Source organism: Blennius ocellaris (assembly GCF_963422515.1).
Source record: "Blennius ocellaris genome assembly, chromosome: 10".
NCBI classification, from domain to species: Eukaryota; Metazoa; Chordata; class Actinopteri; order Blenniiformes; family Blenniidae; genus Blennius; species Blennius ocellaris.
Window position 1 is genome coordinate 15,482,529 of NC_137659.1, and position 27,990 is coordinate 15,510,518.

The 27,990-nt window shown below is 43.4% G+C and overlaps 4 protein-coding genes and 1 long non-coding RNA gene across 7 annotated transcripts; 2 read left to right on the forward strand and 3 right to left on the reverse strand.

Annotated features, from left to right (window-relative positions):
* The first annotated feature begins 123 nt into the window (after positions 1 to 123).
* On the forward strand, positions 124 to 1,867 carry cfap410 (cilia and flagella associated protein 410). 2 transcript variants are annotated; one of them, XM_080503994.1, is made up of 7 exons: positions 132 to 335; positions 453 to 471; positions 569 to 615; positions 742 to 971; positions 1,104 to 1,254; positions 1,342 to 1,438; positions 1,530 to 1,867. In XM_080503994.1, the coding sequence occupies exons 1-7, from the start codon at positions 259 to 261 to the stop codon at positions 1,692 to 1,694; spliced, it is 786 nt and encodes a 261-aa protein (XP_080360120.1). In that variant the 5' UTR covers positions 132 to 258; the 3' UTR covers positions 1,695 to 1,867. The 2 variants fall into 2 exon arrangements, with proteins under 2 accessions (XP_080360121.1, XP_080360120.1); XM_080503995.1 differs by lacking the exon at positions 453 to 471 and having other exon boundaries at positions 124 to 212; positions 587 to 615.
* Positions 1,868 to 2,115: 248 nt separating this feature from the next.
* On the reverse strand, positions 2,116 to 6,901 carry orc2 (origin recognition complex, subunit 2; the record flags this gene model as incomplete). Its single annotated transcript, XM_080503973.1, has 15 exons — positions 2,116 to 2,226; positions 2,327 to 2,445; positions 2,542 to 2,603; positions 3,229 to 3,400; positions 3,487 to 3,633; positions 3,712 to 3,808; positions 3,919 to 4,051; positions 4,141 to 4,250; positions 4,338 to 4,660; positions 4,754 to 4,811; positions 4,906 to 4,937; positions 5,037 to 5,126; positions 5,240 to 5,326; positions 6,560 to 6,721; positions 6,832 to 6,901. The coding sequence occupies 15 exons, from the start codon at positions 6,899 to 6,901 to the stop codon at positions 2,146 to 2,148; spliced, it is 1,743 nt and encodes a 580-aa protein (XP_080360099.1). The 3' UTR covers positions 2,116 to 2,145.
* A 687-nt stretch (positions 6,902 to 7,588) lies between these two features.
* Positions 7,589 to 13,009, reverse strand: LOC308135759 (D-serine dehydratase). Its single transcript, XM_080503863.1, has 11 exons — positions 12,966 to 13,009; positions 11,910 to 12,069; positions 11,260 to 11,406; positions 10,894 to 11,023; positions 9,972 to 10,122; positions 9,717 to 9,897; positions 8,990 to 9,108; positions 8,635 to 8,761; positions 8,437 to 8,499; positions 8,248 to 8,353; positions 7,589 to 8,154 (listed from the first exon to the last, which is right to left on the reverse strand). Exons 3-11 carry the CDS (start codon positions 11,403 to 11,405, stop codon positions 8,065 to 8,067), a joined length of 1,113 nt encoding a protein of 370 aa, XP_080359989.1. The 5' UTR covers position 11,406; positions 11,910 to 12,069; positions 12,966 to 13,009; the 3' UTR covers positions 7,589 to 8,064.
* Positions 13,010 to 13,577: 568 nt separating this feature from the next.
* On the forward strand, positions 13,578 to 14,570 carry LOC308135379. Its single transcript, XR_013936790.1, has 2 exons — positions 13,578 to 14,488; positions 14,523 to 14,570. It is a non-coding gene; the product is annotated as an uncharacterized lncRNA (long non-coding RNA).
* On the reverse strand, positions 14,037 to 27,075 carry col6a2 (collagen, type VI, alpha 2). Of its 2 annotated transcripts, XM_080503332.1 has the most exons (32): positions 26,875 to 27,072; positions 24,221 to 24,312; positions 23,981 to 24,081; positions 23,745 to 23,888; positions 22,923 to 23,288; positions 22,818 to 22,838; positions 22,639 to 22,704; positions 22,453 to 22,551; positions 22,315 to 22,341; positions 22,148 to 22,174; positions 21,987 to 22,031; positions 21,816 to 21,869; positions 21,671 to 21,733; positions 21,533 to 21,595; positions 21,383 to 21,436; positions 21,258 to 21,293; positions 21,105 to 21,167; positions 20,898 to 20,960; positions 20,727 to 20,789; positions 20,577 to 20,639; positions 20,436 to 20,486; positions 20,247 to 20,345; positions 20,099 to 20,161; positions 19,929 to 19,964; positions 19,778 to 19,823; positions 19,541 to 19,693; positions 19,364 to 19,458; positions 18,457 to 18,638; positions 18,183 to 18,361; positions 18,040 to 18,078; positions 15,422 to 15,753; positions 14,037 to 15,205 (listed from the first exon to the last, which is right to left on the reverse strand). In XM_080503332.1, the coding sequence occupies exons 2-32, from the start codon at positions 24,294 to 24,296 to the stop codon at positions 14,936 to 14,938; spliced, it is 3,039 nt and encodes a 1,012-aa protein (XP_080359458.1). In that variant the 5' UTR covers positions 24,297 to 24,312; positions 26,875 to 27,072; the 3' UTR covers positions 14,037 to 14,935. The 2 variants fall into 2 exon arrangements, with proteins under 2 accessions (XP_080359458.1, XP_080359459.1); XM_080503333.1 differs by lacking the exons at positions 14,037 to 15,205; positions 15,422 to 15,753 and adding an exon at positions 15,815 to 17,125 and having other exon boundaries at positions 26,875 to 27,075.
* Positions 27,076 to 27,990: the final 915 nt, after the last annotated feature.

The window sequence follows — 27,990 nt, forward strand, 5'->3', positions numbered from 1 at the left end:
AAAAATGTTCTCTATTCGATGAAAAGGCAACACTATACTATACCAAGTAATATTATACGGGAAACAAATTACCCCGTTACCAAGGACGCTTTGTTAGCAACCCGCATGCGCAATCCTGCGGCGTATGACAACGTCCCGCTGCTCGAGCTGAGATGAAATGTTTGTCCACTTTCTCCCTCCGAACGTAGCCTTTCTGGTCTGTGAACACATAGGTCAGTAAAAATATTCTTTACTTACACTTATGTTTAGTGATATACTATGAAGCTGACGCGGAAATTGGTTCTTGCGAAGGCCAAGGCCTCCGACTTGGAAAGCGTGAAGAAGCTGAACTGCTGGTGAGTGTTTACTTTTCTGCAGTGTTGATGTTTTTCTTGTTTCTTTACCCAATTGAAGTAAGATGCAGACTTATCTTCGTATTGCAATTGTAGTAAAGTTGCGTGTCAATTTTGCAGGGGATGCAACCTGACAGACGTGAGTACTCAAACCTCTATTGTACTGACACTCAATCTGAAACGTTTGACACTCGAATCCAGTTTTATGAGATCTCTGTGCACGTGTGTATTCCCAGATTTCTATCTTCTCTCAGATGCCCAACATCGAGGTACTGACTCTGAGGTCGGTTTGCTCTCCTACACCTCCCAAAACGAAATCAACCTGCAACACAGTTGATACCAACATGGCACTGGAATATCTTTAGAGTAATTTGAGATGACCAATGACTGCTGGATTGTCTGTTTGCAGTGTAAACGGCATCACGTCTCTTGCTCCCCTGTCCGGCTGTCTGTTTCTGAGTGAGCTGTACCTACGGAGGAACATGATCCCATCCCTCTCCGAGCTCTCTCATCTGCGTCCGCTGACTCGCCTGCGTGTGCTGTGGGTGGCCGAGAACCCTTGTTGTGGGGCTCCCGCCAGCCAGTACCGGCTCACCGTGCTGCGCTGCCTGCCCCGGCTCCAGAAACTTGACAACCAAGGTGGGTGTTTGTGCAAGTCTGGAAATGATTGTTCAAAATTCAGTCCTCCTTTTGAAACGATAGTCGGCATCCCGGTTTGGTAAAACATGCACTCAAATGAAAGTACAATGTTTTGTGTGTATGTGTGTGTAGTCGTGACAGAGGATGAACTTGCTCTGGCCCTCATGGAGGGTGAAGAGGTCACCACACCACCGGGGACCATTCAAAACCAGCTCTCCACAAACGGACTGGCAGAAACGGAGACCGAGATCGACCCGCTGAACTACAACATGCAGGAGACCAAGTAGGTTTCAAATCACAGACTTTCAACGGTTTGTTGTTGAACTGACAGACACTCGAGTAATAGCAAAATACACTTTGCTTCATTTAGCAAAATAAGAGCGGAGTTGGGAATGAAGCCCCTCGCCAGAGACAAGTTCTCCTCTCCTTCTTCTCCATCAACCAGAGAACAGACATCAATTAATAAGGTACACTTGCTTTCAATAGTCGTGTTAAAACTTTTCAACAATGCTTAAATACTTTTGATTCTCACTCAAACTAATTCAATTCCATTTTCAGAGACACACACTTGACGCAGTGCTGCTGCTGCTGAGGGATTTGGATGAAGACGAGCTTCACATTGTGCACACGGCGACACAGAACAGACTTCAGATGTACGCACTGGACTCACAAACGTTGAAGGATTCACAGCCAATGCAGAAAACGGTTGACATTCAGCACTGATGTTTCATTACACACAATCGAAGCAAAGCTTTTTTACTTCATTTCACTAAAGTCACCTAACACTCAGGATCTGTTTTTCCCCCTTAATCTTCTTTCTTGTAATATATATATATATATATAGTATTTGTGTTTCCTACAAGGACAAGTCCTCAAATTTTTACTTTTTTTTTTGTAGTTGCATGGCAAACAGCAAAAGAATGTATGTATTGCTGAATGTAAATGTATTTCTATTATCAAATAAACGGTGCATTCACTTTTCGTTGCTTTATTTACAAAGATGTCAGAGTGCTACATTGAGGGAACGGAGTGAAAATGCTCTAATTTCTTGAGCATATAAGGTTGGTTTGTGTCATGATAGTCAGATGTAAAAAAAACAAAACGACAACTTTCATATTCATTAATAAATCATTGACAATCTGCATGAAAGTTCAGTTTATATGTCTCTTTTTCCTCAGTCTCCCTCATTTTCCAGGAAATCTATCAGGGTGCTTGCATCCACAGCAACAGTTAGGTATTCCACTCCATCTGCTCCCTGTGAACACAGTGAAACCATAAGCAACAGGTTTGCAGGTCAAAGTCACTAAACCAAAGTCAGGAGATATATACATATATTTTTAAATAAATGATTTCACCTTTCGTGTTCGAATCAGTTTGTGGTCTTTAAACTCGGTCAGCTGAGTCCTCAGTGTGAGGTCAGAGTTCACCAAGAAGGCCTCACGACAGCGCTGGTAGAAATCTTGGAATGACAAACCTGCAAGTAGCGAGAAACATGATGTTACCCATAGTATGAAATTTTTTTTTTTTTTAAAAAGGAACTTTCGAGCTGTTCCAATAATTGAAAATGCACCTGTGTATGACGGATTGTCTTTGTTTTCAAGCTGGAAATTAACCAGCAGTTTGAAGATTCCCCTGCAAAAAAAAACCCAAAAAAACATGCTGACTGCACCCTTGAAACAGTGTGATGACCATTCCTTGAATATATATATGCAATGATGGGAAAACTAGGAGCAGCTTTAAATATGGTGCCATGCAGTCCACCTCTGTTGTACATATAAACACAAAAAAATACTAAACTAAAACCTTTTAAGCAAAACTAAAGAAGAACTGCAAATAATAAATACTATTACTAATGTACCTAATTATGGTGACAGGAGCATCAAGCATTAATAATATGAATAAATCCAATCAACCATGTTGCATTGTTTCTTTTGAGCACGGTGTTTTGAAAATAGAAAAAAGCAGGGCTGCTACATCACGTAAAAGAGCGACGAACAATGTTTGTCTGGTGTTGCAATTTCAAAAGAGACACAGGCTCGACTCCTCCATCTTGAACACTGCAGAGCTTCTGCATGTGAGGAAATGTGTGCATGTCACAAACACTGCAAGGCATGATGGGATTGATCCACTGATCCAATTTGTTCTAATGTTGTAAACGGGAGGACCCGACTTCTCTGGACGTTTCCTACTCAGATTGACCAAAAAACTCGTCTCATGTAAAGCGCGGCGTCCTCTGGTGTCGCGGAGTGAGCGGTACCTCGCGTTGGGCGTCAGGCTGCGGAGCACGTGTGTGAGCGAGGACAGCGCGAGGGCGCCGGTCTGCTGCACCAGCAGGGAGTTCTCGTACGACGTCTCCTCCGCGTAGTGCTGGAACGTCACGCACTCCCACCACAGCCAGTTAAACTGGCTCTGCTTGAACTGGTCCCACACTGGAAGCGCACGGGGAAAAAAACATTCAGACGTGAGGACACGGGCTCGGCGTCCCCCAACACCGCCCCCTCGACACCACACCCACCCAGCGGTGCGTTGATGTGATCCAGGGAGGCCACCATGTGCAGGTTGGGCAGGGATGCGAGCTGCCCCAGTGCACTCTGGGTCTTTTCTCCCCGCAGCATCGGCCCGTCGATATTGTGGACGATCAAATACACGTGCAGGTCAGGACCTGCAAGGACGACGGGATTCAAATGTCGAACGGACCCGGCGCCCGCTGGAAGCAGGGACGGCTGACGGACGCACTCACTGTCTCTGAAGGTCTGGACGATGAACTGGATTTGGTCCGAGGGTGTTCGGAAGCTTGCCTCATGGTCGAGAACCTCGCATGTCAGCGCGTTTAATATCTGTCACAAAAAAACACAAAAATAAGTTCATTTGGATTCACTGCTGTATTTCGGATTATCCAATAATAAAACAAAAAAAAGTCGTGTCAACATTTTTCATAAATACGAACCGATTTAAGAGTAATCGAAGGGAAAAATCCATTGACCACGAGGTGGATTTCTTGAGACAAATGAGACAATCTGAAGTCCTCCAGCAGAGCTTTTTTACTGCCCAGACCATAGACGAGCACACTGAAGCCCAACCTGCGTGAACAACGGCCACACAAACTCTCCGTTCAGTGCGAGGAGTCGAAAGGCGGCGAGGCTGCGTGGCGGAAGCCGACGACACTCACCGTAACTGTAACATCCACTTGTTAAAGTGCTTGCGGTGCTTCTTGTGAAGCTGCTGGATCTCTTTAGCGTAGCAGGAAGGTTTCCCGTCTAGAAGTTGGATCAATCTCTCCTGGAAGAAACAGAAAGGACACAACTTGACCCCCGAACCGTCGGTCTAAGTTTGCTTCATTCACTTTTAAGAGCTTCGTGAACGAACCCTGTCCAGTTTCGGGGTGTGTAGTCGCTGCAGGGTGCGGTCTGACGTCAACACCTTCGAACTGGCGTGGGCCTCGAAATACTCCTCGGTCATGCTGGGCTGGTTCACGGGTTCAGGGGCGTTCTTGCTCTTCTTGGCAGGCGTCTTGTAGAGAGCAGCAGGTAAGCCTTTCCTTGGCGTTCGTGGGGTCTTCGAGTTCTCCTTGTGCTCGTTCTTTACTTTCTGCTCTTCTTCCACCCCATTTTCCTCTTCCTCCTCATCCTCCTCCTCCTCAGAGTCAGAAGGTGACAGCTCACTGTCGCTGTCTGACCGGAGACTCGGGGCTGAAAGCATCGATTACAGTTCTTTAAAAAATTATTATTATTATTATTTTTTTAAACACTGTAAAGCTGCTTTAATTGCTATGCGAGACTCACTTGTGAGTCTCTTCCTGAGTCTGTGTGGTGTTGTGGAGACAAACTGAACTTTTTTATTCTGCCGTTAAAAAAAAAAAAAAGAAGCAGTAAAACATTTTTAGAAGAGACAGCGCTGTCATCACAGTTTCATAAGTCAAAACATTTCCTCTCACCCTTTTCGGTGTCCCGTTTTCATTTCTGTGGTCTAGAAGACAAAAATTTCTTTTTTTTAAAAATCTCTTTGGTATGAAAATGGCTCCAGATTTTAAGGCACAAAAACAAGGCGAAGGTTAGTTTTACTCACTGCGTCGTGTTCGAGAGGGAGTGGAAGGTTCGACGACTGGAGCCGAGCTGAAACTCACAGTCTTCCCAGGGGTGCGGGCCAATTCGCTCGCTGTGTGGGAAGGAGCACACGGAGCTTAAGCACCGGGTACGTCATTTATCGTCAAAGTTATTTAACGCGAGACGGCCTCTTCATCCGGGACTAGAAACATGCAAGGTTCTCACCAGTTTGGGCCATACTGTGTCCACGTCTGACCTTCTGAAAGGTGAATATGGAAGATCCCGCCACTCTGGACAAACCATCTCCATCTTCTGTAGAGTCGAGACAAAACCATCAAGTAACTGAAGAGCGACCACTATTATATATCATAGCGGTAAAGACTGAGCCGGGACACATCAACACACTGTAATATGTGTAAGACTGTGAATTCAACAACCTCTTGATGCATCATCTAAGAGTTGTTGGATATTCGATGCAATCGTATACTTAATTAACCAATTAAAAGAGCTATTCAATCCCCTTTCATGTTCTTATTACTCACATGCTATTTCAGTCAGTGATGGTTCATCTCAACAAATTTCAATATTCTATGAAAGTCAATTGCTTTTTCATTTATTTCAATATTAATACAAGTTCTTGTAAAATGTTTCAAGCAGTGAACGCATTTTTAGTTGTGATAATTGTGGCTTATGGTTGAAAAACATTAAAGTATTAAAGCATTAACTATACGGTTTTTCAGTGCAGGCAACCTAAAATATATATAGAATTTTCACTGTTTTAATGACATTTGTGGAAAAATTTACCTTTCTACAGTTTTTGAGAGGCATGTGTGGATAATAAACGATCAAACTGAGATTACTTGTGGTGGTAAATTTGCTAATGTCTTTCAATATGAATGTATGTGGCAATGAATGTCGCAAAATACCTTGTTCATGTGCGATTGCAAAATTACATTACAGTATAAAAAGCTTGCGAGTCTGTAATGAGATCTTCTGTGTGTGTGTTTGTGCCGACATGTATATTGATGTGCACATCGTCTGTGAAAAAATGTTATGCATCTCTTTAAAGTCCTATAAATGTCTCTCGTCTTCACATCCACCTCAAGCGAAGCTCTTCCATAAGCTGGATTTTAATTCTCCGCTGCTGTGAAAGTGAACTGTTGATCAGAAACAGATTAGTTCTGTGGCTCCTCACTGCTCCTGGCATGTATAGTTAAGGTTAACTATTAATAGCATGGCTTAAATGCAGAGAAATTATTTCCCAAGGGGGATCTGTAAAGTATAATTTCTTCTCCCTTTGCTCTCGATGTCATCGAGCAGGCTCAGGTTGGTGTGTAACTGTGTGCTTTTCAGTCTGGACTTGCTAAATATGCTTTATAACACAGAGTAGCACTATAGTGGGACTCTGTGCAGTTATTGCAGATAAAAGTGAGACCTGGAAACACAAAAGTGAACCTGCCAGTCTGGACTGAGGGCCACAAAACTTTGGTTCGCGTCGCGTAACCACACGTCATCACGAGCAGACACGACATCTCCATCGTTCACCTTCTGCGTCGTTCGTCCCCAGTGACTGGATGTAATGCTGCTCGCCCAGGACTCCGTCTCCACCCCCGTCGTGCTCCGCGTCCTCCCCTCTGTCCCCTCGCCGTGCAGCCAGGCTCTTCAACGTCACCATCTTCTGCACGTGACGCCCGCTGCTCTCCACTTCTTCACACACAAACCAAAGCAGAGGCGATGAGACACCAAGCACGCCGCTCCGAAAAAAAATAAATAAACAAAAGCTGAGGATTTTCTTGCACGTGCACGAGTGTCCGAACCTTCCTGCTTGTCCAGGATGTGCTCCAGGACGTCTCCATCGCCGAAGAATTTCACCTCCAACCTGCTCATGATCTGCAAACACAAACACGTGACAACAGTTCACGAGCGCCAAACAAAAGCACGACACGAGAGCAACTTGTGTCGTCGGATGACAATAAAGCGACGAGGCTTCCGCCCTGCAACTTACTCGAGGATGTCACTGCTTCACGAGGACAGTGGAACTTAAACTTTGACGGACCGGGACCTCCTCATTGCTGCTGTGTGACAACTTCCCGCGAAACACTGAAATCTTTTTGTTTTTTACGCCACGTCACAGGCGAAAGGTCAGACAGCGACCAATCAGAAGGCTGCGTTCATTTAAAACTCAATTTCCCAAAATGCACCCGATAAAACTGATTTAAAAGTCTTTTGATTTGAGTTGATCATGACTTTATGTTTCAGGATACATAACATACTGACAAATAAATTGTAAAAAAAATGATCTCAACAAACCACAATATGTTTTGTTAAACTGTAACACCTGTAATATCACGTTGTTTACATTGTTAATACCACATAACATTGTATGATCACTTCTTTTTTTTTTTTTAGGAAACTGGTTTAAAGGCCAAGGCAGTGTCAATTTCTAAAATTCATACATATATATATATATATATGTACACACATTTCTATATCATATCAGTGAGTGAGTACATAATACACAGAAGGAGACCTACAATGGAATAAGAACAAGCACTTTTATTTACCATGGTATGAAAGAGATGCTTGCTGGAATCAAATCAATGACAAAAGAGAAATAAACATATTTGACATGAAAAAAACAAATCATGTTACAGAAGGGTAATTATCCTAAAACTTAAAGAAGAATTTTCACCGTTTGTTCGTTTGATTATGTCAGAAGTAACAGAAAGGTTCAGCAGTAGTGATAATATTTTGAATGTGGCATGAAGCTAAGCTAAAACACAAAGATGAGAATTGTGAGTTGTTAAAATGAGAATATTATATGGATTAATGTGTAAAACCATCTACTGTGGATCAACTCTCCAGCATCCAGCAAACTATATAATCCAACAACAACGACATGGGATTCACGAGTGTTGCTAAAGCAGATTGACATAGCTTGGAAAGACATTATATATCTTTTACCAACAGGGATTAAATTAGAGGCTGAGTTTATTAGTTGCTTAAAGAAATCCTTCTTCGCTCCAGACAAGGTGCTGTCAGACCACCGTTCACCACCCGCGAGTGGGTGTCCACTTCCCCAGGAGACGACCCTGAGAGTGTACGTGGTACACAGGATGCATCATCGCTGTTGCACATGACTGTAGAAATGTAAAAAAAAAAGAAAAGTGGTGAGACAAGAAGACCGCGAGACAGTGGAACGTGAGCTTTACTGGACAACAAGGAGCACTAACGTGGTACGGGATCAAGGTGAGCAGAGAGCCCAGGGGGTATTTACTGTAGTCCAGTGGCCCCGAGAGGGGCTCCACTCTGCCATGCTCCTGCGTCATAGACAACAACCTGGGGAGAAGAGATATCGCATCACAAGTCCAGTCGTACTTCAGTTCAGTGTTGAGGTCAACATAAGGACTTGACAGGTTTACTTGAGGTCTGGATGTCCTTCAATAACAGCATATCCAGTGGGAAGCTTCCCGGCTCCATCCAGACTAAAAGAACAGCAAGAGAAACGTTCAAGTAGGTTGAACATGGTCGCAAGACAAGTGCACACCTGATGGGTCTCGGATGGCGAGGCATTTAACTGCTCAATCAGGAGCTTACATAACCAACATTGGTGAAGGTACCTGAGTGCACTCCACCCGCAGTCGACCAGCAGCTGGTTCCTGTGGGGGCAGTGTCCAATGACTCTGGTCAAAACCCTCACAGCCACATCGTCCAGGGAGCAGGAGCCGATGATGGACTGCTGCACATCTAAAACCCAGACAACATGCCTTAAAAAACAGCCGTTAGTGAATCGATTACGTCCATGATGCCGTTACAAGCGATAGGGGGCAGCTACTTTCTCACACACACACACACACACACACACACACACACACACACACACACACACACACACACACACACACACACACACACACACACACACACACACACACACACACACACACACACACACACACACACACACACACACACCGTAAAAGACGTAGTTTCCGGGATGCACCTCGCTGAGCTGCGCCATGTCTTTGACTGGATGACTGCAGGAAGGGGTGGAGCCAATGCTGGACTTACAGGTGACGCCAACAGCGTTAAGTCTACCAGGAAGCAATCCAAAGATTTTTTTTACAAATTCATTCATTCCAGATAGCACTTTGTCAATTTGAATTAGTTACAGATAAATTGTACATTTCATTTTGACAATAATAAGTTAGAGAAATAGCATGTAGATAATATTACACTATCATTCATTTGAAGTTCAATTCAGTTACTTTTACAAAAGCCCCATTTAAGTGCTGAGGGGATATTTGACTGAATTCTCTGAATTGTTAAATCGGTGCTGACTGCTTGTGCGTGGCTTATAGCAGAGTCTCAGTATAATAGTTCTTGAGATGATTACAGCCATGAGTAATTGGGAATTCTGACAGTAAAGTTGTGGCTGGAGGGTGCAATCAAAACAAAGAGTTAAAAGATGTTAAAATATAAGACCTTTTATGTCGCGTATGAGTGATTGCATAACATTTACAATGGAAACTCCTCTCTTATAGATTCTTATCCTTCTTCCACAACCATAGCAGAACAATACTTGGCCGATATGCAATAAGCAAGGAAAGAGGAACAGGACCAGTACAACTACTCTATAGATCTCTTAAAGTTAATCAGATTTCATATAAATTTATCTCGACAAGATTTTTTTTTTACTTACTTTTCCATGAACTGCAGAGTAAAACGAGTGGTTTCCTGGGCCACAGCCTGTATCTTCTCTTCTCCCCTACAGTGATAAGTGTTCCCACAGTGGGCGTACACTCCCGTCAGCTCCACGCCGTCCGTCTTGGCGATGGCTTCAGCCAGCCTCAGCGCCTCAGGCTCCGAGTGCAGGACGCCAGCTGTACCCCAAAGTCAAATCAGAAAATGAGTGTAAACGTCATTGGTTTTTAGCATTTATTTATTTACAATTTACCTCTCCCATTGCCACAGTCCAGCTTGAGCCAGACATGCCACTGTCGACCATCTCTCAGTGGCCTCCTCCTGAGCTGCTCCAGGGCGTCGTGGTGGTCCAATAAAACCTGGAACAGCTCCAGTCTCTCTGACAATGCTGCACAACGCTCCACCTAATCAAAAACAGGAACATCAATTTGGATTATTAGCAATATGTCAAAACTAATAAATATATAAAAAAAACAAAAACACTACTAACAATCATGTTTTAATGGTTTTTGGAGCCACTTCATATGTGGAATCTGTTATTTTTGTTTGTTATTAGTTGCAAAAAAATTTAATCTGATGAGTTAGTTTATGTTTGCACAAAGTTGAGCATTGATAAATCACGCAGACAGCAGGGAAACCGTTAAATTACCAAATGTCCTTCATCTGTATAGAGCCAACAAAAACAATATTAAATGTGGAGAATGAGTCAGAGTTTTTATCAAATTTTTGGTAAATATTAGTGAAACTCAAGTTTATGTCATTTCTCCCCAAGAGCATTTCTGATGCATTTATAGATGATCCCCCCCCCGTCATGTCTCATATCATTGTGAAAAGTCCCTTTGAGCATGAGTTGGGACTTGTTTTGGATGAGATCCTCATAATATTCCCAAGTCGTAAATATCTGTCTGTGTGTTTGCTCTGTGGTATACTGGAGACATGTCCATGGTGTGTCCAGTCTTTGTGAAAACAAATATGTCTGTTGACTGCAGATGTGGCAGTAGAAGCACTGAAGTGGAAATCATGTCACGTATTCACCAAAAGCAAGTGTTGAGGGCCACCAAAGTCCGGGGAAGTATGGGCCACTCTGATTCATTGAGAAGGTGAAATAGCCTATGAAAGAATCTGTTTGTAAAGAATTAAATTAGAGGCTCGGCTATATTAAAAGTTTTGCAAACCTTATCAAGAGGTAGACAGTACGCATAGAGGATGTCGTCAAAGCCATTGTCAGCAAAGATACAAGCCTCTGCCAGGGTGGAGACCACAATGCACCTCCGGGATCCACCTGTCATGATGTCGGCACACTCACTGGACACACACACACACACACACACACACACACACACACACACACACACACACACACACACACACACACACACACACACACACACACACACACACACACACACACACACACACACACACACACACACACACACACACACACACACACACACACAAACACAGAGAACTCATCAGTATCCATTACATGGAGTATCCCTGATCTGTATGCATGTGTTGGGAGAGCTTTTAACTGTTACAGGGTTTTGTGGGTCTTCATGTGTGGGCGAAGCTGGACTCCGAGTTTCTGCCAGCGTTCAGTCATCCTCTGGGCATTTCGCTTCACTTTGTCCAGATCGACCACCAGAGCAGGACTGGCCAGGGCTGCGAGAGGATCCCCCTCCATACTGCCAACAGTAGAGCATTCTCACACATTCTCACACAAACAGCTCTCATCGTCTCTCGTGCAATTAAATCAGTGTGCATGACTGAATCACTTGTGCAACGGCAATACTATTGTTGCAAAAAAAAACAAAAAAACAAAAACACAGAAATCTACAAGAACCTCGTCTTTGCATTTGATTTTGCAACGTTCATGTTATGTGAACTGAAAGACCTTTGAACTCTGTAAAGTAAACACAAAAATATTTCTTCTTCTTCTTCAACCCCCCCCCCCCCCCCCCCCCCCAAATAAAAAACCCCAAAACGCTATCTACAAGGACACAAATCTCCTCTATTTGTTTTGGTTACACGTATATATAGTAACCTATTTTGCCAGTCACAGGCATGTGATAGTGTTTACAAAAAGTTTACACGTGCACACGGTAACGTTTCCTGTGAATGCACCAAAAATGCTTTTGACCACATGTTTATCGTTTAAATAGACAAGTAAAGGACAATCAATTCTTACCTTTTAGAGGCAAAAACGGGTCTATTTTCCCCAAGATATGCTCACTGAAATGACCGATGTTTGCAGACTACGGTGCCCGCGAGTGAACAAAGCTCCTCAAAAAAACGTTTGAAAGTGTTACTTTCCCCACCCAGCAGGGGGCGACACTGAAACATGCCTCCTGTGGAGCACATAAAGCAAATTGGGAGCAGATGTTAATGCTGAGAATAAAGCTTCTCTTTCAGCAAGGGGAGTTGCATAATAATTTAATCGAGTTACTTTGCTTGATTTGTATCAATTTGTGGCTCCTAGAATTACACAGATTTAATTACAAGAGATAAAATATAAACGGACACAACACCGCACATTTGTGGGAGTTGATAATTTGGAATATCCTATGAAATGTACAATGTCTTTTGTGGTGGACTTCACTTTAGTTTAACAGTCATTGAACATGCCACGTGGTTAAAGTATTGACCCTTTCACAGAGGTACTACTGCTTTGATAGGGTGCATTTTATAGGGGTCTGTATGAGATTTTCTTTTTCTTTTTCTGATGGCTTTTAACTTGGACTTCCTACATTTGAACACAAATCTGAGAGGGAGACTCAGGGATGACAACGTAGAGATGGAGGGCTACTTGTGGAATGAAGGTATTGAGTCCAGTGAGTGTACAGTAGAGTTAGAGAGCACTAATACAAAAACACCAGCATGGAAGAAATGCTTGTCTTTCACAGAATGGTGTTGATTTACTCTGATAACATGTTGCCCTTAGGGAAAATACAAAATTTTTAACTGCCATATCTTCATAATGCACCTATTTAATGATGCAATATTAAATGATTAAAACAAACGCATTGAAGACAATTGCAAACCAGTAACAATGACAAATTTTGATGTTTTTCAAAAAGTCATATTCAACTCTTTTTTGCAGACTTTTACAAATAAAACAGCTTCACCATTATTGCTCGATATTTTCTCAGATGGGACTTGGACAACCGATCAACTGTTAAAGTTGACCAAATGTGCTTAACATTTTCAAATATATTGATTTGATTCATTCATCTTTTGTACCTACTGTTGCTGTTCAGGTCGTGAGGTGCTGCATCCAATCCCAACAAATCATGAACAGGGACAGCGCACACCCTGGACAGGCTGCCAGTCGATCACAGAGTAAACACAGAAAGACAAACAACTATACATACTCACATTCACACCTCCAGCTAATTTAGGGCCACCCGTTAACTGTGGACTGTGGTCAGAATCCAGAGTGCCTAGGGGAAAACCCATGCATGCACAAAGAGAGCATGAAAAGATCAACGCTTGTGTGTCAGAACAACACGGGCCACTGGGCATTTTGGGTGGAGAAAAGGGCGGGTGCAGATATCCCAGATGTATGGGTATAACGGGTACAATGAAAGTGTAGTGCACTAAATGTGTCACCCACTTGTGCTTCAACACTGGAAATTTTGCACTTCATGGAGCATTTAGCAGCAACATCACAAAAAATTGCATCACGTGAATTAAGGCACAGTGGATTGACAGGAAGCATGAATTTGAATTAGGCAGTAAATATAAAACCCATTTTACATCAGTTTATTGTTTATTTGTGTGGAAAAGGTTATGATTTCTATGGTAATATATTTAAAATATGAAGAATTATATGATGACTCTTCCACATGTTCATGTGCCGTTTGTTCCACAATAGTATAATGTTGACAACTGGCAAAGAAAACCATGAAAAAACCTTCAGTTAAAAACACATTTTTTCCTGCTTGGCTGTATGAAACATACCATAGAAGGCTAAACTGGGTATAACAGGTATTCAAAGCAGCTTTATGTGTGGTCAAAGGATTGAGCTGTTTTGTGACTGATAAACAATGATGAATCTAGTCAGACAATATTTTCTAAAGTTATCTAGTGTGAGTGTGTCTGTGTGCATACCTCTATTTACATATGAGACCCTCACCAAGAAAAACAAAGTTAAAATAATTTCAAATAGCAGGCAACTTGTACTTTTATTGCTTGTTTACTGACGTATGAAAAAAAAAAGTATATATTTTTATTGAGTGCATTTCAGTGTCGGTAATGTTCATTATGAGGTGGACAGTGGTGGTATGGGTGTGAAATGAACAATCAAAACACATGGTGGTGGGAAGCTGGACTTTATTGGTTGTGAAGCGAGTCAGCTGTGCAATATTCCTGCAATGTCGCCTTTCAATCACCTCTAGGTTGTTATGGTCACTGCAGCAATTAACTCGCTTTAAAAAAAAAAAAGGTTGGGGTCACAACATTCGGCTTGATCTGGACTTCATGAATGCAGACTTGATGTTTTCATGTTTGTGTGCGGGAGTAGTTAGCTTGAGCATATGTTTGTGTCTTTGTGTGATTCGTGTGAAGCTGAAGAAAATTTATTTTTTTTGGGGGGGGGGGTAATTCTGTGTATGTGGATATGACATATGTACATGTTTTTATGCCCTGAAGAAACTACAGTAATTACAGCAAAACACAATGTAGAAAGCTTTCAGAACCTGACAAATGGCTTTGTCCTTTTTTTTTTTTTTTTGGTAAATTAGCACCTTTAATGTAAATACTGACTTAGTGGAGAGAGAGAGAGAGAGAGAGAGAGAGAGAGAGAGAGAGAGAGAGAGAGAGAGAGAGAGAGAGAGAGAGAGAGAGAGAATCAATACAAAAAAAATAACTCCTACAGTTTGTTTGGTACACATTCAATAATCATATACTTCCTCCTTTGGGATACGTATGAGTGTCTTTGTTGGAAATGCTGATCACAATGAATGAAAACAACTACCTTCTAAAATGTGTTGTATGCGTTTGTGTGTATGAGTGTGTTTGTGTCTCGACTTTCATGTTGACTCTTCACCTACAGGATATGTCGCCATCTCAGTGCCTTACATCCAGTATTGATAAAGACCACAGTGGTGTTCTCGATGTGTGTGTTTAGATGTACACAGAAGGAGCTGGTACCTTCCTTCTTTCATTCTACTGATCTGATTCTAACTCTATGTTGTAGAGCTGTACAGTTCCTCATTAGCATATCCAGCGGATGAAACGATCGAAGAACGAGGCTTTGTTCAGCATCATGTAGTTGCCTCCTTTGAAAATGGCCGACGTGTCTCCTAGCGTGATCTTGCGCAGCACCTCGTCGTCGGTGTCGCTTCCCATCGCGATCACGGTGGGGACGCCGCCCGCTCTCTTCATGGCCTCCACGCCCTCATCCAGCTGCTCGCTGGCCGTGATGCCATCAGTGATGAAGACAAATGACACCTCAGCATTGCGGCGTGCGCCCCGGCCATTACCCTGCAAAACACAACACAGCATGTTTGATTTCGAGGCTGTGGGTCAGGTGGTGAAGGAGATTATCCCCCCCAAGTTAATGATTGATGGATTTATCCCTTTACTTCAGTTGTAACTCCCGTTTTAGTGTCTTAAAACTAATAGACGTTACTACATAGTTGTTACTGACTTTGGCTGCGCGTAATAATTGCACATATGTGAAGTGTACACTTTTATTACCTGAAACACCAGATTGTTGACGCCGTGGATGATGGCGCTGCCCAGAGCAGAAGAGGAATCCATGTAGGTCACGGTCGCCAGCGAGTCGGAGATCACGTTGATCTCATGGGTGAGCGGGAACTCCACTTTCTGCTCCGTGGAACTGCCGTACTGCAGCAGAGCCAGGCGGGCATTCCTCTCGTCGGACGGGCCGTTGGCCAGGATGAGGCGACGGGCCACGTTCTCGACGAACTCCTTGGCTCTGCGGTGGTTCTCCAGCCCCATCCTCTCAGAACCGTCCAGCAGGAACACCACATCCACCGGCCGCTGAACACAGCTCGCCACAGCGGGCTCTGGAACACAACATATTGTTCAGTGAGCAACAGCTGGACAACAGATGTGTAGAAGTCAAAGGGAAATGAAAGTCGAAATGTCCAATAATGTGCAGTAACTCTATACATGCCAGCCACAGTCCAGCTGTTTGATTTCTTCTATAACTACTCACACCAGGGTTGGCTGTATTAATAAAGCACTGCGATGTTTCGTTTTGTGTCTTTTTTTTTTTCAATATCCAGTTTTATTCTCTTGAGGCAGTATAAACATAATGAATACATTTCATTTTATGAAAAACAACAATTCACAACAGCAACTTGCAGTCACTGAGCTGACACACTACACTAACATTTGGACAAAGCCACTCTCTTGGCACTTTCCACGATGTCCTACGTTCCAAACTGAGCCACATGCAAAAAAACCCGCCCCAAAAAAAACATGCACTGGTGATTGGCACAACATACAATAGCTCGTTCATTGTCAGTGCCAAGTCCATGAATTAAACCACCGAAAAAAACATAAACTACTGACTCATATACAGTATGCTCTGATATGTATGTGTAAAACCAGATATTTTCCACATGTAATAGCCTTTCCCCAGCATGAGTCATTCACAAGGAAAAAAAAAAAAGTAAAGGCTATAACCATGGAGATGTGCAAAACAGCAACAACAACAAAAAAAAAGTAATCAGAGTGATTCAGCAAGCTTGTGATTCACAGTGGAAATTAGGCTTTGTGAAAGAGCCACTGTACAAAACCACCATGAATGGATCCAGACAAATGTGCCTCTGACACACAAATGAAAGCGGTTTTCCATTTGTATGGAATGTGTTTCACCACTAAATTTAAAGACATGTGACATTCAATACTTCCATCTACTATCCGAGAGTATAAATATATATATATATACTATAGCTCATCTATACAGTAACTACACTTTAAAAGCTTATGAGTAAAAACTGCTGCACGTCATGCATTTCTTTTTGCATCAGCTGTGGTGGGTATTGCACTTGCAGCATTAAAAATGCCCACAATTTCAAGATAAACCATATCCAGCACTGAGCTTATTATCCATTAGCGAGGTAGCGTCGTTAGAATATTGGCATTAGCAGAGTCCTATGGCTTTCCCGGGGTCTCCCATAATGTCTCCATAGACATATTTGAAGGAGTCGATGAACAGTTGGGTCCACTGCTGCCTGTCCGCTCCCTGGGCGAGCTTGGCTCTCTGGGCTGTGTACGCCATGGTTGCAACGCCAACCCCATACTGCTGCTCGCTCAGGCCATTCAGCAGGCTGGCCACACCCGTCAAAGAGGTGGGGACCAAGGGGGGGCTGCTTTCCTCGGACAGTGGCTTCCAGGGGTGTGGGATTTGCCCCACAGCGGTGCCCCCTCCTGCAACAAGTGGGCGGAACGACATAGTGGGCGAGGTCCCACAGACACGAGCATCAACACAGCCAGTTATGATCAGTGTTGGTTGCAACGTGTTATCAAGCAGCCGATTTGACTGTAATCACGTTACATTTCAATGTAATGCATTTTTATCGTTGCTTAATGACTCTGTCCTTTTTGTATTTTCCATATATTTTCTCCCCAGTAGGGTCAAGCTTGTCATTCATGCATACTCATCGTGCATGATAGGGGGCTCATCGATTAACATTTTTGGCACATACATCCAGCAGACAGGACAAAATGAAAAAGCAGTTTCCTGTTACGTCCGGTAACTTCCCTACCCAGTGTATGATGTTCAAGCCTCTCTAAAAAGTTCACACGAATGCTTTGGCACTGTAGCATTCTATTCAAACGACAATGAAAAGCACATTTGTTGGGGATCAAATTTAGCTGCGCATGACAACACATTTGGCTTATGTGAGTAACTCAGACAGCTGGGTTGTGCGTGTTGACGTATTTCAAACTGAATGAATGCCACATGAGCTTTAATGTTTGTGATTAGGAGAGGACATGAATGAGTGTATCGAGTCCACTATGGGCCGTGAACGCAAAAGAAAAAAAAAGAAAAGATACTATTGGGGCTCAGGGTGATTACATAAGAAGATAAACTCAAAATATACTAGTTTTCAATCTCAACAAAAAAACTGTTATCAAAGGAAATCCCAAATACACATTTTTAGATCTTGTTTGTACTGACCACTCTTAGAACCTGGTGTCCATGGACACTATGCTGTCTCCACCAATTCAAAGTATATTGACCCATTAAAAAGGAGGTTGACACATGACAAAATAAAGAGTTACATTTAAAAGCAAGTGAAGGAAAAGGAAATCACATACATGTCGATCTAATATCTCACCTGTTTTACATGGAAGATCCGGACATATGATGACAGGTTCTAAAGTAAAAATAGAAACGCACGGTCAGTGAAAAATAAACACAATAACTTCCTCATGTCTTTGTAACAGACGTGCTGTACGTGCTTGACGTTGGTATGTTTACCTGGGCAGAGCACCGTCTCGATTTTGTCAATGAACTCTTCTGCCACGAGGTCTGCGAAGCGCCTCATGCCCATCACTCGACCCTCCTTCTGGCAGGCGATGCTCTTTAGACTCTCGTTCTCCTCAATTTGCGCAAACATGTCTCCGATGCCGATGGCGCTCACATCAATGGTGGGGTCGCTGTTTGCATGCACCGCACACGAAAAACAAGGAACGAGATCAGTCGTTTTCCCTGAGGTGGTCGACGCCATAAAATGCCAATCCACAAGCCGAACCCGCAAAGGTAGGTGAGCAGCTTGTCGTCGTCTCTGGGGTCGAAGCGTCCGTCGGTGATGACGACGACAGTGACGTGAGCTTTGGCTCTGCGGCTGTCCCGGATCAGGTGGTCGTAGGCGTATTTCAGAGCAGATGGAGTGAATGTTCCACCGGCGATCCATTCTAAACGCTTCACGGCATCCTGAACAGTCGAGAAGGCAGAACGTGAATGTCACCGCGTTGAATAAATGACAAGTCCCATCAAATTACAATACAAAGGGATCAGAATGTGAATAAAAGAAGAAATTCAATTACAGGGGCTTTGAAATTTGATCTCTCCAAGAAATTTTGTCTAAATACTGAGCATACATGGAGAAGAGAATATTATCTGCAATACTATTGGTCAATTTTCACATGTCTATAGATTACTGTACATTATGAGAAATAATATAACTAACTCTCACACGATGTCGTGAGGTATTCCTGTTACAAGATCATTTCCCATTAATAAATGTCGGTGTATTATTATAGCTAAACAAACATGTGATTATGCTTTACAAAAATGAGATATGTGGTTCTAAATATATTTGTCACAAGTGTTTGCCAAACGTTTATGATGTCTGTCAGACAATGGCTGAATAAGTTACGATTAACATGTAACTTGTTCAGTTAATTGTCTCTTTATAATGTACATAGTTAAAAAAGTAGTGGACCGTATCCTTTATGCACAGTTTGTATGTATATTTAAAGAGGGACTTTTAACTATTATTTTATGTGATTGTCACATGTTATTTTATGTTATTGTCATTATATGTTATTATTAGATGTTATTGTCGTTACTTCAGTCTGCATTACATGTGCAGACAGTCTGTTCTGCATCCTGAAAGCAAACTTTGATGTTTGTGTCTGTTGGTGTTTAACTGAGACCTTGAATGCAGACAATGAGTCAATCTTGGAGTCGTTGAGCCGGATGGCCTGGAAGGTCCCACTGTGACTGTACTGAACAACTCCGACCCTGGTCCCTGAAAACGACGAGTGACAAGCTCGGGTCAGCAGGAATGTTTTACCGTTTTGGCACAATGCTATTTGAACAGATGCACCTACCCGACTCTGACTGAGGGTCTTTGGCAAACGATCCCAGTCTGTTGATGGTGTTGATGACAAAATTTTTCTCCAGTGTGAAGTTGGTGAGACCCACTGACTCTGAGCTGTCAATAACAAACACAATATCCTGGGCGCCACAGCGCTTCTCACAGTCTGGAGGGAAGGAAAGCACAGATTGTGACAATCTGCGGTGGCTATGGAGCACGGTGCTGTCAGGTCAGCAGCAATGACACTCACCACAGCAGCCACATGTCTCTCTGACGTAGTTCATGACATCACATTCCTGAAGGAAGAGACGAAAAATGAAACATGATATTCATCACTTCCTCTCTGTTTTTGTCGATTTGTTAAAACCTGGAAATTAGAAGAAAAAAAAAAACCCACTCACAGTGAGACCAGGATCTCCCTCAGGGCCGGGATCTCCCTGTCGAACAGGAGAACACAATAAATCACATCCCTACCTCCTCAATTTGTCAAGGGTTTGACTGCCGAATGGCGATGGCATAGGGGGCTAAAAGGTATTTTTGCCACCTATGCCCGAAGTTTGTCATTACTTACTTCACGCCCAGGCTCGCCTCTTGGTCCCCTCAATCCAGGTTCGCCGCCAGGTCCCGGCTCGCCCTGGTAAAAGCAAAATAATTGCAAACGTGTAACTACATGCACATCTTCTCCTTAAAAGATAATGAACATCTGACGTGGAGCTTACAGACTCTCCCGGAGTTCCCTTATTTCCAGGTTCACCCTTTTGGCCACAGTCGCCTCTGCTCCCCCGGGGTCCACGGTTACCCTTCCCTCCTCGATCGCCCTGCACGGCAAGCACAGAACATTTACATCAGCTTCATGTGAGCAAGTCTGGCGAGAAGATACAAGCGACGTGAGTCCATGTGTATGTTACCGAAGGTCCTCTTGGTCCAGGGTAGCTAAAGCCAGGTCTTCCAGCGTCTCCCTGAAAAAAAGTGGCAGACAAGATAAAGATTTTCAGCTAAATTCCTGACAACGTTCCAAGGAGTTCTTTGGTATAGAAACATAGACAAACCTTTGGTCCAGTTGATCCAGACTCACCCCTTGGTCCGGCATCACCAGGATCCCCTCTGGTGCCCTGCAACACAAACAGTGCTGAATTGAGCTCGACAAGGCCATGTCTCTTGAAGGCATTATTTGACACAATTTCTAAATGCTAGCCTACATTTTTTCCTGGTTCTCCTGGTACCCCCGGTGCTCCTCTAGGTCCCGGCAAGCCATTATCTCCCTGGGGAGTAAGTTAACAAAAGGTAAAGCAAAAGGAGAGTCAAAAAAGTTCAGGAGAGTAAAATGCACATTTGGTTGACAAGCAATGAGAGAAACGAGCTTCAAATACCTTTGTTCCTTTGTTTCCCGATTCACCTGGAAGTCCTCTCAACCCCTCTGGGCCACTTTCACCCTGAAACAAATCCGAAATGCACCTTTAACACCCCTAGTGGTGCAGTGGTGAAACACACCTGGCGAGAATTCATTTGGACCAGTGCAAAGTCGTTATAGGAGGAAACATTTCAAACTTTTGCCACTATGTGGATTGAACTCGTACTTTTTCTCCTGGACCACCGTCTGGTCCTGGTGCACCTTTTGGGCCGTACTCTCCCCTTCTTCCCTACAAATAGAAACCATTGTCGCCATGAGATGATATTAGGACAAAGTACCTTGGACAATATTTGGTTGCAAGTGACTCAGATAGTCTTACTGGCTCCCCTCTCGCTCCTGCAGCTCCGCCAGTTCCCTATGAAACAAAAACACGAAGATGAACAACTTTGATGCAAGCAAACATTTGTATCTTTTAATGAATTTGCATGTGGTGGTGAAACCTACTGGGTTCCCCTTCTGTCCAGGAAGTCCAGGTGATCCAGGACTTCCGCTCTCTCCCTAGAATAGAAATACAAGATGTAAGTCTTTCACCTCTCAGGCATTTCCCATTCTGATCTGTTACTGCCATCATCTATGTTTCAGAATTGTGTGTACCTTCGGTCCTCCATCTCCAGATCCGCCGAGTGGACCAGGCCTTCCGGGGCGTCCAGGATCTCCCTATAGACAATCAACCAGCGTTAAACCATGGGTCAAAAAGAGGGTGTACGTATTTACAGGTGAGGCTGAAGGTACCTTCTCTCCATCAGTTCCAAGAGGACCACGTTCGCCAACATCACCAGGATGACCATCAGGACCCTGCAAAATGTCAAATACACATTATGACCAGGCCACAACAATAAACAGCATGGATTCCCAATTGACTTTTAAATGGACTCACTCTGTCGCCGGGATCTCCTTTGCAGCCTGGAGCGCCAATGCGTCCAATTTTTCCCTGAAAACCAAAATAAACGTACATTATAGAAAATCGAAATCCCGTTGAATATCTACGGTTTCAGCATTGGTTATAGCTGCTGTTTAATTTCCTTAAGTGGATCACAAAAGGTTTTACCTTCTGGCCATCTGTTCCGTTGCGTCCGTGGATACCAGCCACACCCTTAAGATTAAAAAAACAAAAACAAAAAACAATAAAAAATTAAGTGAGAAAAAGCGAATCATTGGAAATAATTAAGAAATTAATTGGGACATTGAAACACGAGACCAGCTGCCTACCTTTTTCCCCTGGGTTCCATACTCTCCCTATGAAGAACAAAACCAAAACAAGGGTCAGTTTATGATCAGTTAGTGATGAATCAGCACTTTGTGAACACAAATGACCAAACAGTGCCACAGTATGCACCTATATGTTTCATTAGAACAAAAGAAACATGTTTTCTCACCTTCTCTCCTTTTAGACCGGATTCTCCCTACAGAGAGCAAACAAAGGAAAATCGGCCATCAAAACACTGACAGAAACAACGTTGATCTTGTCTTTAAAAGGCAGTGGATGGTGTCTCTGTGAAAGCACGTCTTCTCACTTTGATACCAGGCTGACCGATGGGACCCTCAATACCAGGGTCTCCTGGGCGACCTCTGTCTCCCTTCGGTCCTGGGTCACCATTGTCTCCTTTTGCTCCCTACAGTCAAAGAAGGAAACATCTGTGAGGGTGAAAGTCTTCAAGTGTCTGAAATCCCATGAAGGTATATTTGCGTGTGAAATTCACTTTCTGTCCTCTGTGGCCTTTGGGACCGTCCACCCCTTGTGTCTCCAGACAGGACACTTTGTAGCACTGAGTGCAAAGAGAAAAGGTCGGTGAGGAGAGAGAGAAGAGCAGCCAACAGCCAAATTGATGGTTTTTTGTTTTTTTAAAAAACAACAAAGTCACAACAAAGCCTATCTTACCTCTACATATGCCATATGTTTCTGCAAAGATAGAAACAAAATAGTCAATAAGAGAATAAATCAGCAATGTATGACATGTTTACATGAGCAGACTTTTGGTGATACCATTGTGGTGATGATGCGATCGATGGTGGCCGTGTCGATTGTAGGCAGTCGTCCCTGGCGCAGCTCCACAGCCTTGAATTCCCTCCTGAAGACGGTCACCGGAGAGTTGGCGATCTCCCTCAGCCCCGTCTCTTCGATGTTGTCCGATGCCGCCACGACAAACATCCGGATGCCCTTATCACGGGCCTCCTCCGCTGCCACTTTAATGCCCCCGCAGGGGTTCCCGGTGACGTGGCCGTCGGTGATGACCACGGCGAATCGGAGGGCAGAGGGGTACGAAGGCGAGCGCAGCATCTCCTCTGTCGTGGCTTTCAGGGCGCAATCGATGTATGTGCCTTTACCAAGGTATTTGATTCTCCTGAGTCCCTAGAAACATGGATATATTGACATGGGGTCAAAGATGATGGATTACAAATGGAAAAACTGATTTTTTCTTTTTTGCAAAATGATGAAGACTTACAGGAGAGATAATGTTTTGAAAAAAAACCTGATGTATACATAGTTTACAGCTAGTGATTAGGTGGATCAAACGTGTTTAGTTGCTGACCCTGTCCACATCAGTATATCGCTTTGCTTTCCATGGCAGTACAGCTTGATGAGTGCAATACACTCACGATAAATAAGTGAGGTTTTTTTTTTTTTTTTTCGGCTGCTCATTTTCATAAAAATCTCTCAAAAAAGAAAAACAACTTCCCACTTCTTTCGTCAGTTGTATAGAACAAACACAGAATGGGATCCCAAATAAAATTCCACTCGAGTGGCTAAAGTGGGTAAAGATAAAGCATCGATGAACGTGGGTTTGAGAGGAGTTGGGTTACTCACTGTGATGAAATCGCTCTTGGATGCCATGCGGCTGAAAACTTCTTGTGTCTGGGAGAAGTGCAGTCCACCGATGTTCCAGCGGATCCGCACGACACCCCTGAGTTCCTCGTCATTCAAACGCTGTACGAACTGCTCTGTGAACTCCTGCAATAACACATAACACGGCGAAGGCACGGTTAATAAACCACGGTGGGGCTCCTTTAAAAGTTTAAATCGAAGAACTATAAATGAGGAACCTTGATGCTGTTCACGAGAGCGCCAGGGGGCGACTCCTGCAGGGCGATGGTCTCAGATGTGTCTATGGTGAAGTACAAGTCTATGGGACATTCATTTTGCTCTGGAAGGGGGGAAAAAAACAAAAAAAACAGAAATCTTGTTGAAATAGACAGAACAATATGGAACATTTCATTCAACAATCTCATTGCATGTTAAACTGCATGGTGGCTGTTCTGAGGTCAGATTGGTCAAACACTCACTGTTGCAGTCTGGTTTCTGCCCGTGAGTCAAGGCTCCAAGAAGAAGACACAGGACAACGACCTCCAAGCCCAGCATCTTCCTCTTCTCCTGTCTGGCACCAACAGACAGACATGGGTACACAAGTTCAAAAAGCTAAACAAAGATCTGAGATCAAATTGTGAGTAGAAATAAAAGGCCTGGTAAAATATTACCATACATGGGTGTCCAAATTCAGAAAACTCGGCCGAAGCCTTTCAGTTGCACTTTTCTTACTTCTGCTGTTTTTGGTGACCACCAACAACATCTCCCTTTGTATATTCTTTGTTCTGTTACAAAGCTTTTCATGTTTTCAGCTTTTCATTCATTTTAAATGAATTATTCAGGGAGTTCATTGAGTCCTTACTTGCATTGATTTACTTAAAGTAGCTCCGGTTTGAGAAAGGTTGCTGACCTCCGAGCCATCTTGTTCAAACTTAACCAACTGTGAAGCTTAACCATATGCTAAGATATCTTTAAAAGTTGGTGCAGGCCAAGCAGAAATAGACAGTGAGCCACAGTTGGCATCTGGGCTGGAGTTAGCACACTTCAGATATAGTGTAATGTAATAGTGTATAGTGCAATATCTTGTGTGGATCAATATTGCTCTCACATAGTGTTAGTCTATTGATAAGTAACTTATTTTTTTTGTTTCTCAATTTCATTCTAAAAGAAGCAAGTAGGTAATACCAGTGATTAAACTTGTCCAAGTCATGAAACATTGGAATTATTGTTTTCTCGTGACATATAAACATTGTAATTGTTATGAATAAAAACAAAAACATGCACATTTAGACAAATTATATTGTATAAGACAGCTATCACATCACAAAAATCTATAAAACCATTCTCAAGAGTGAATTTTCCTCCCGATCCAACCTCCTTTTACAGGATGTTCCAGGGTGCAGCCACACTTTCTTTTGGGCCTGTGTGTTACGAATGGGACTCACTAGTGTCCCTAGCGGCAGTCGGAAGTATTGCATGGAGCATAGGGTTAGTCTGATAGTCCTTAAAAAACATTAAAAAAAAAAAAAAAAATCAGATTCAAAAGCCATTTTTAAATCAGTAATTTTTAAAACGTGATTATTTTTTCCAACCAATCTCACCAGATTCAAATCTGGAAGTTTATTCCAGTTGAAAGGGTCCTTGTTTTTCTTCACAAAACCCACTGTGAGATTAATTTCGAATTTTATTGGAATTTTAAGTGCTTTGAGATGACTGTGTTGTCATTTGTGCTGTGATTAATAAATTGAATTGACGTGAACTGATGTTCCTATTTCCCATACAATGTTTGATTTTTGATAACAATAAACTTGAACTGGAATGAAATGAGACTAGAAAAAAAGACTGCAGAGGCTCAGTTCAGTACAACCGCAACATTGCAGGATTCAAGCACGGTGACATAAGACGAACACGTTTGCCATAACATTTAGTGAGGGAATTTAAGACTGTGTAAAGTTTCGTTTCATTCAATGGTGGATTACTGCTTATCTGAACCACTTTATTTTCGGTTATCGCTTCAACCAAAAAGAAAAAAAAACCACAGGGTGTTGTGTATTCCTGAAGAGAATTGTTGGGCACATTTACAAAGACAACACATTTTTAAATATTTGAAGAGTAGCCTCACGCTTCAATGGACATTGTAATGAGAGAAATTTGTCCAGGGTCTTCAGTGTCACTGCATTTCTAAAAGCTCAGTTGGCACAAGCCTGCATTGAGGGATTGGCCCTTCAGAGGGTCCGAGGTCCTCAGAATATTACCTATTTTGTCCTTTTAATGCAGAAAACAAAGGCCTGTGGAGGACAGTGCAAATGATAATGGCTTGGTTTTTTTAAAATTATCAGCAACTCCAACAGCAAGACGCATCTACAGCCAACTGATGGCATTTACAATAAGCACACGATAAAAGGAAAACAAGCCATTTTCTTGAGTTTCTATGAGTTCCAACACAACCTCGGAGGAAGATCATGAGGGTCGAGCCAACATTCCCCATAGTTATATAACACTCCCTAACGGAGCTGAAACAAAGCGAAGAAAGACAGACTCAAATCAAGGTGCAGAAGATCAAACTCAGTGATTGTTATCACAAGCGCCAACAAGTATCACAATAATAACATTTATAGTTGATCTAAGACTCTTAAGACGAAAGCTCCTGCCTGCACAATGTCACGCACGGTTTTTTCTATGGCTCCCTCTAGCGGACACAAGAATATATGTGGAGGAGTCGCTCCTGCGGATGTTTCTGTATCTCAGCAGCGACTCAGAGTGAGTAGAGATCCTCCGAACGTCTCATCAGTGCACAGGTGAATAACAGATAGAAACACTGGGGGGGGGGGGGGGGGGGGGGGGGGGGGGGGGGGGGACTCGGAGTGACAAAAAACAGTCTATATCCTCTTAGGTTTATAAAGGTAGCAGTTCTTAGATTGTCTAACTTAAGTTGTGAAGCCACTCCAAACTTTGTTTGCAAAAAAAAAAAAGAAGAGATTTAAGGGAACCAGAGTGAGTTTCCAGGTAAAAGAAAAGACCGCAAATAAAGAGACACAAATAAAGTCGTATGCAACAAGGGAGGAGAGAGAGAGAGAGAGGGACACACGGACAGAAAGAGTTTAGTCAAATTGTGCGTAAAAGTGCAGCCTACCCGAACTCTTTACAACTTGAAATCTTGGTCTGCAGATCCTCTGTTTGATTACCTCCTCATATCCACGGGAGAAGAGAAGCAAAAGAAAGTAAGAAAGAAAAAAAAAAGGGGGGGTCACAAGAGAAGAAGGAGGGAAATAGAGCCCTGGATGCGCGCTTGCTTTCCCCGCACAAGATCCGTGCGTTCGCCGTCCTGCCCGGTCCAGCCCCAGCCACCACCACCAGCTCTGGTCCCTCCTCCTCCTCCTCCTCCTCCTCCTCCTCCTCCTCTGAGCTGCAACCGCGGCGCCTCCAGTGCGCGCGGCTCTCCGCTTGGAGGCGCCGTGGCTCCGCTGGAGCTCGCGTGAGCGCGCGTGCGCGTACCTCCCAGATAGTAGGACAATCAGCGGCACTGCCATGCACCGGTGAACGGCAAGGAGATGCCAAAGGGGGAGCTGGATTGTCTTTTTTTTTTGTAAAAGCTTTAAAACGGTGCAGATGGTAATGGGGGAGGAGGTGGGATGATGTTATGGACGCGGCCCTCAGCTGATCACACGGCGGCACCCCGGGGGACACGCTGGACTTCCATGTCCCCAAGACGCAGCGTTTGGGAGTATTCGCACTTAATCTCACACATGTGAGCGGGTCAGAAAGGAATAAAACAGGATAAAGAGCAGACTTAACCCCATCTGCTCGTAAAGACACACACACACACACAAATACCCTCCGACTTGTGTCTGGGGGTCTGTTTGCAATTAGTAGGCCGAGTGAGAGGAGTTTATACCCGGTGTAAACACTCGCAGCCCGTCCGTGAGCCTGCTCAACATGTTTATACGTTTGTAGGTGCCGCACTCGCCCGTTTGCCTATTTGTATGGGGTTGAAGCCTTGTGCACACAGTGGGGGGTCTTTTTTTTTTCTTCGTATGTTGGATTCAACATGTCTGCAGCCACATTTGCACTCTGAACGCGGAACGTGTTTTATTTCGTTTCATCACTGTCGATTTACACGATGTCAGACGTGTCAACGCTGATGTGTTATGCTGTCCACACAGGAGGCCTGGTCTGGGGTCAAAGGTCAAAGGGTTAAACTGGTTGCGGAGGCTGATGATGGCCTCAATCATGATCTGGAAGCCGTATC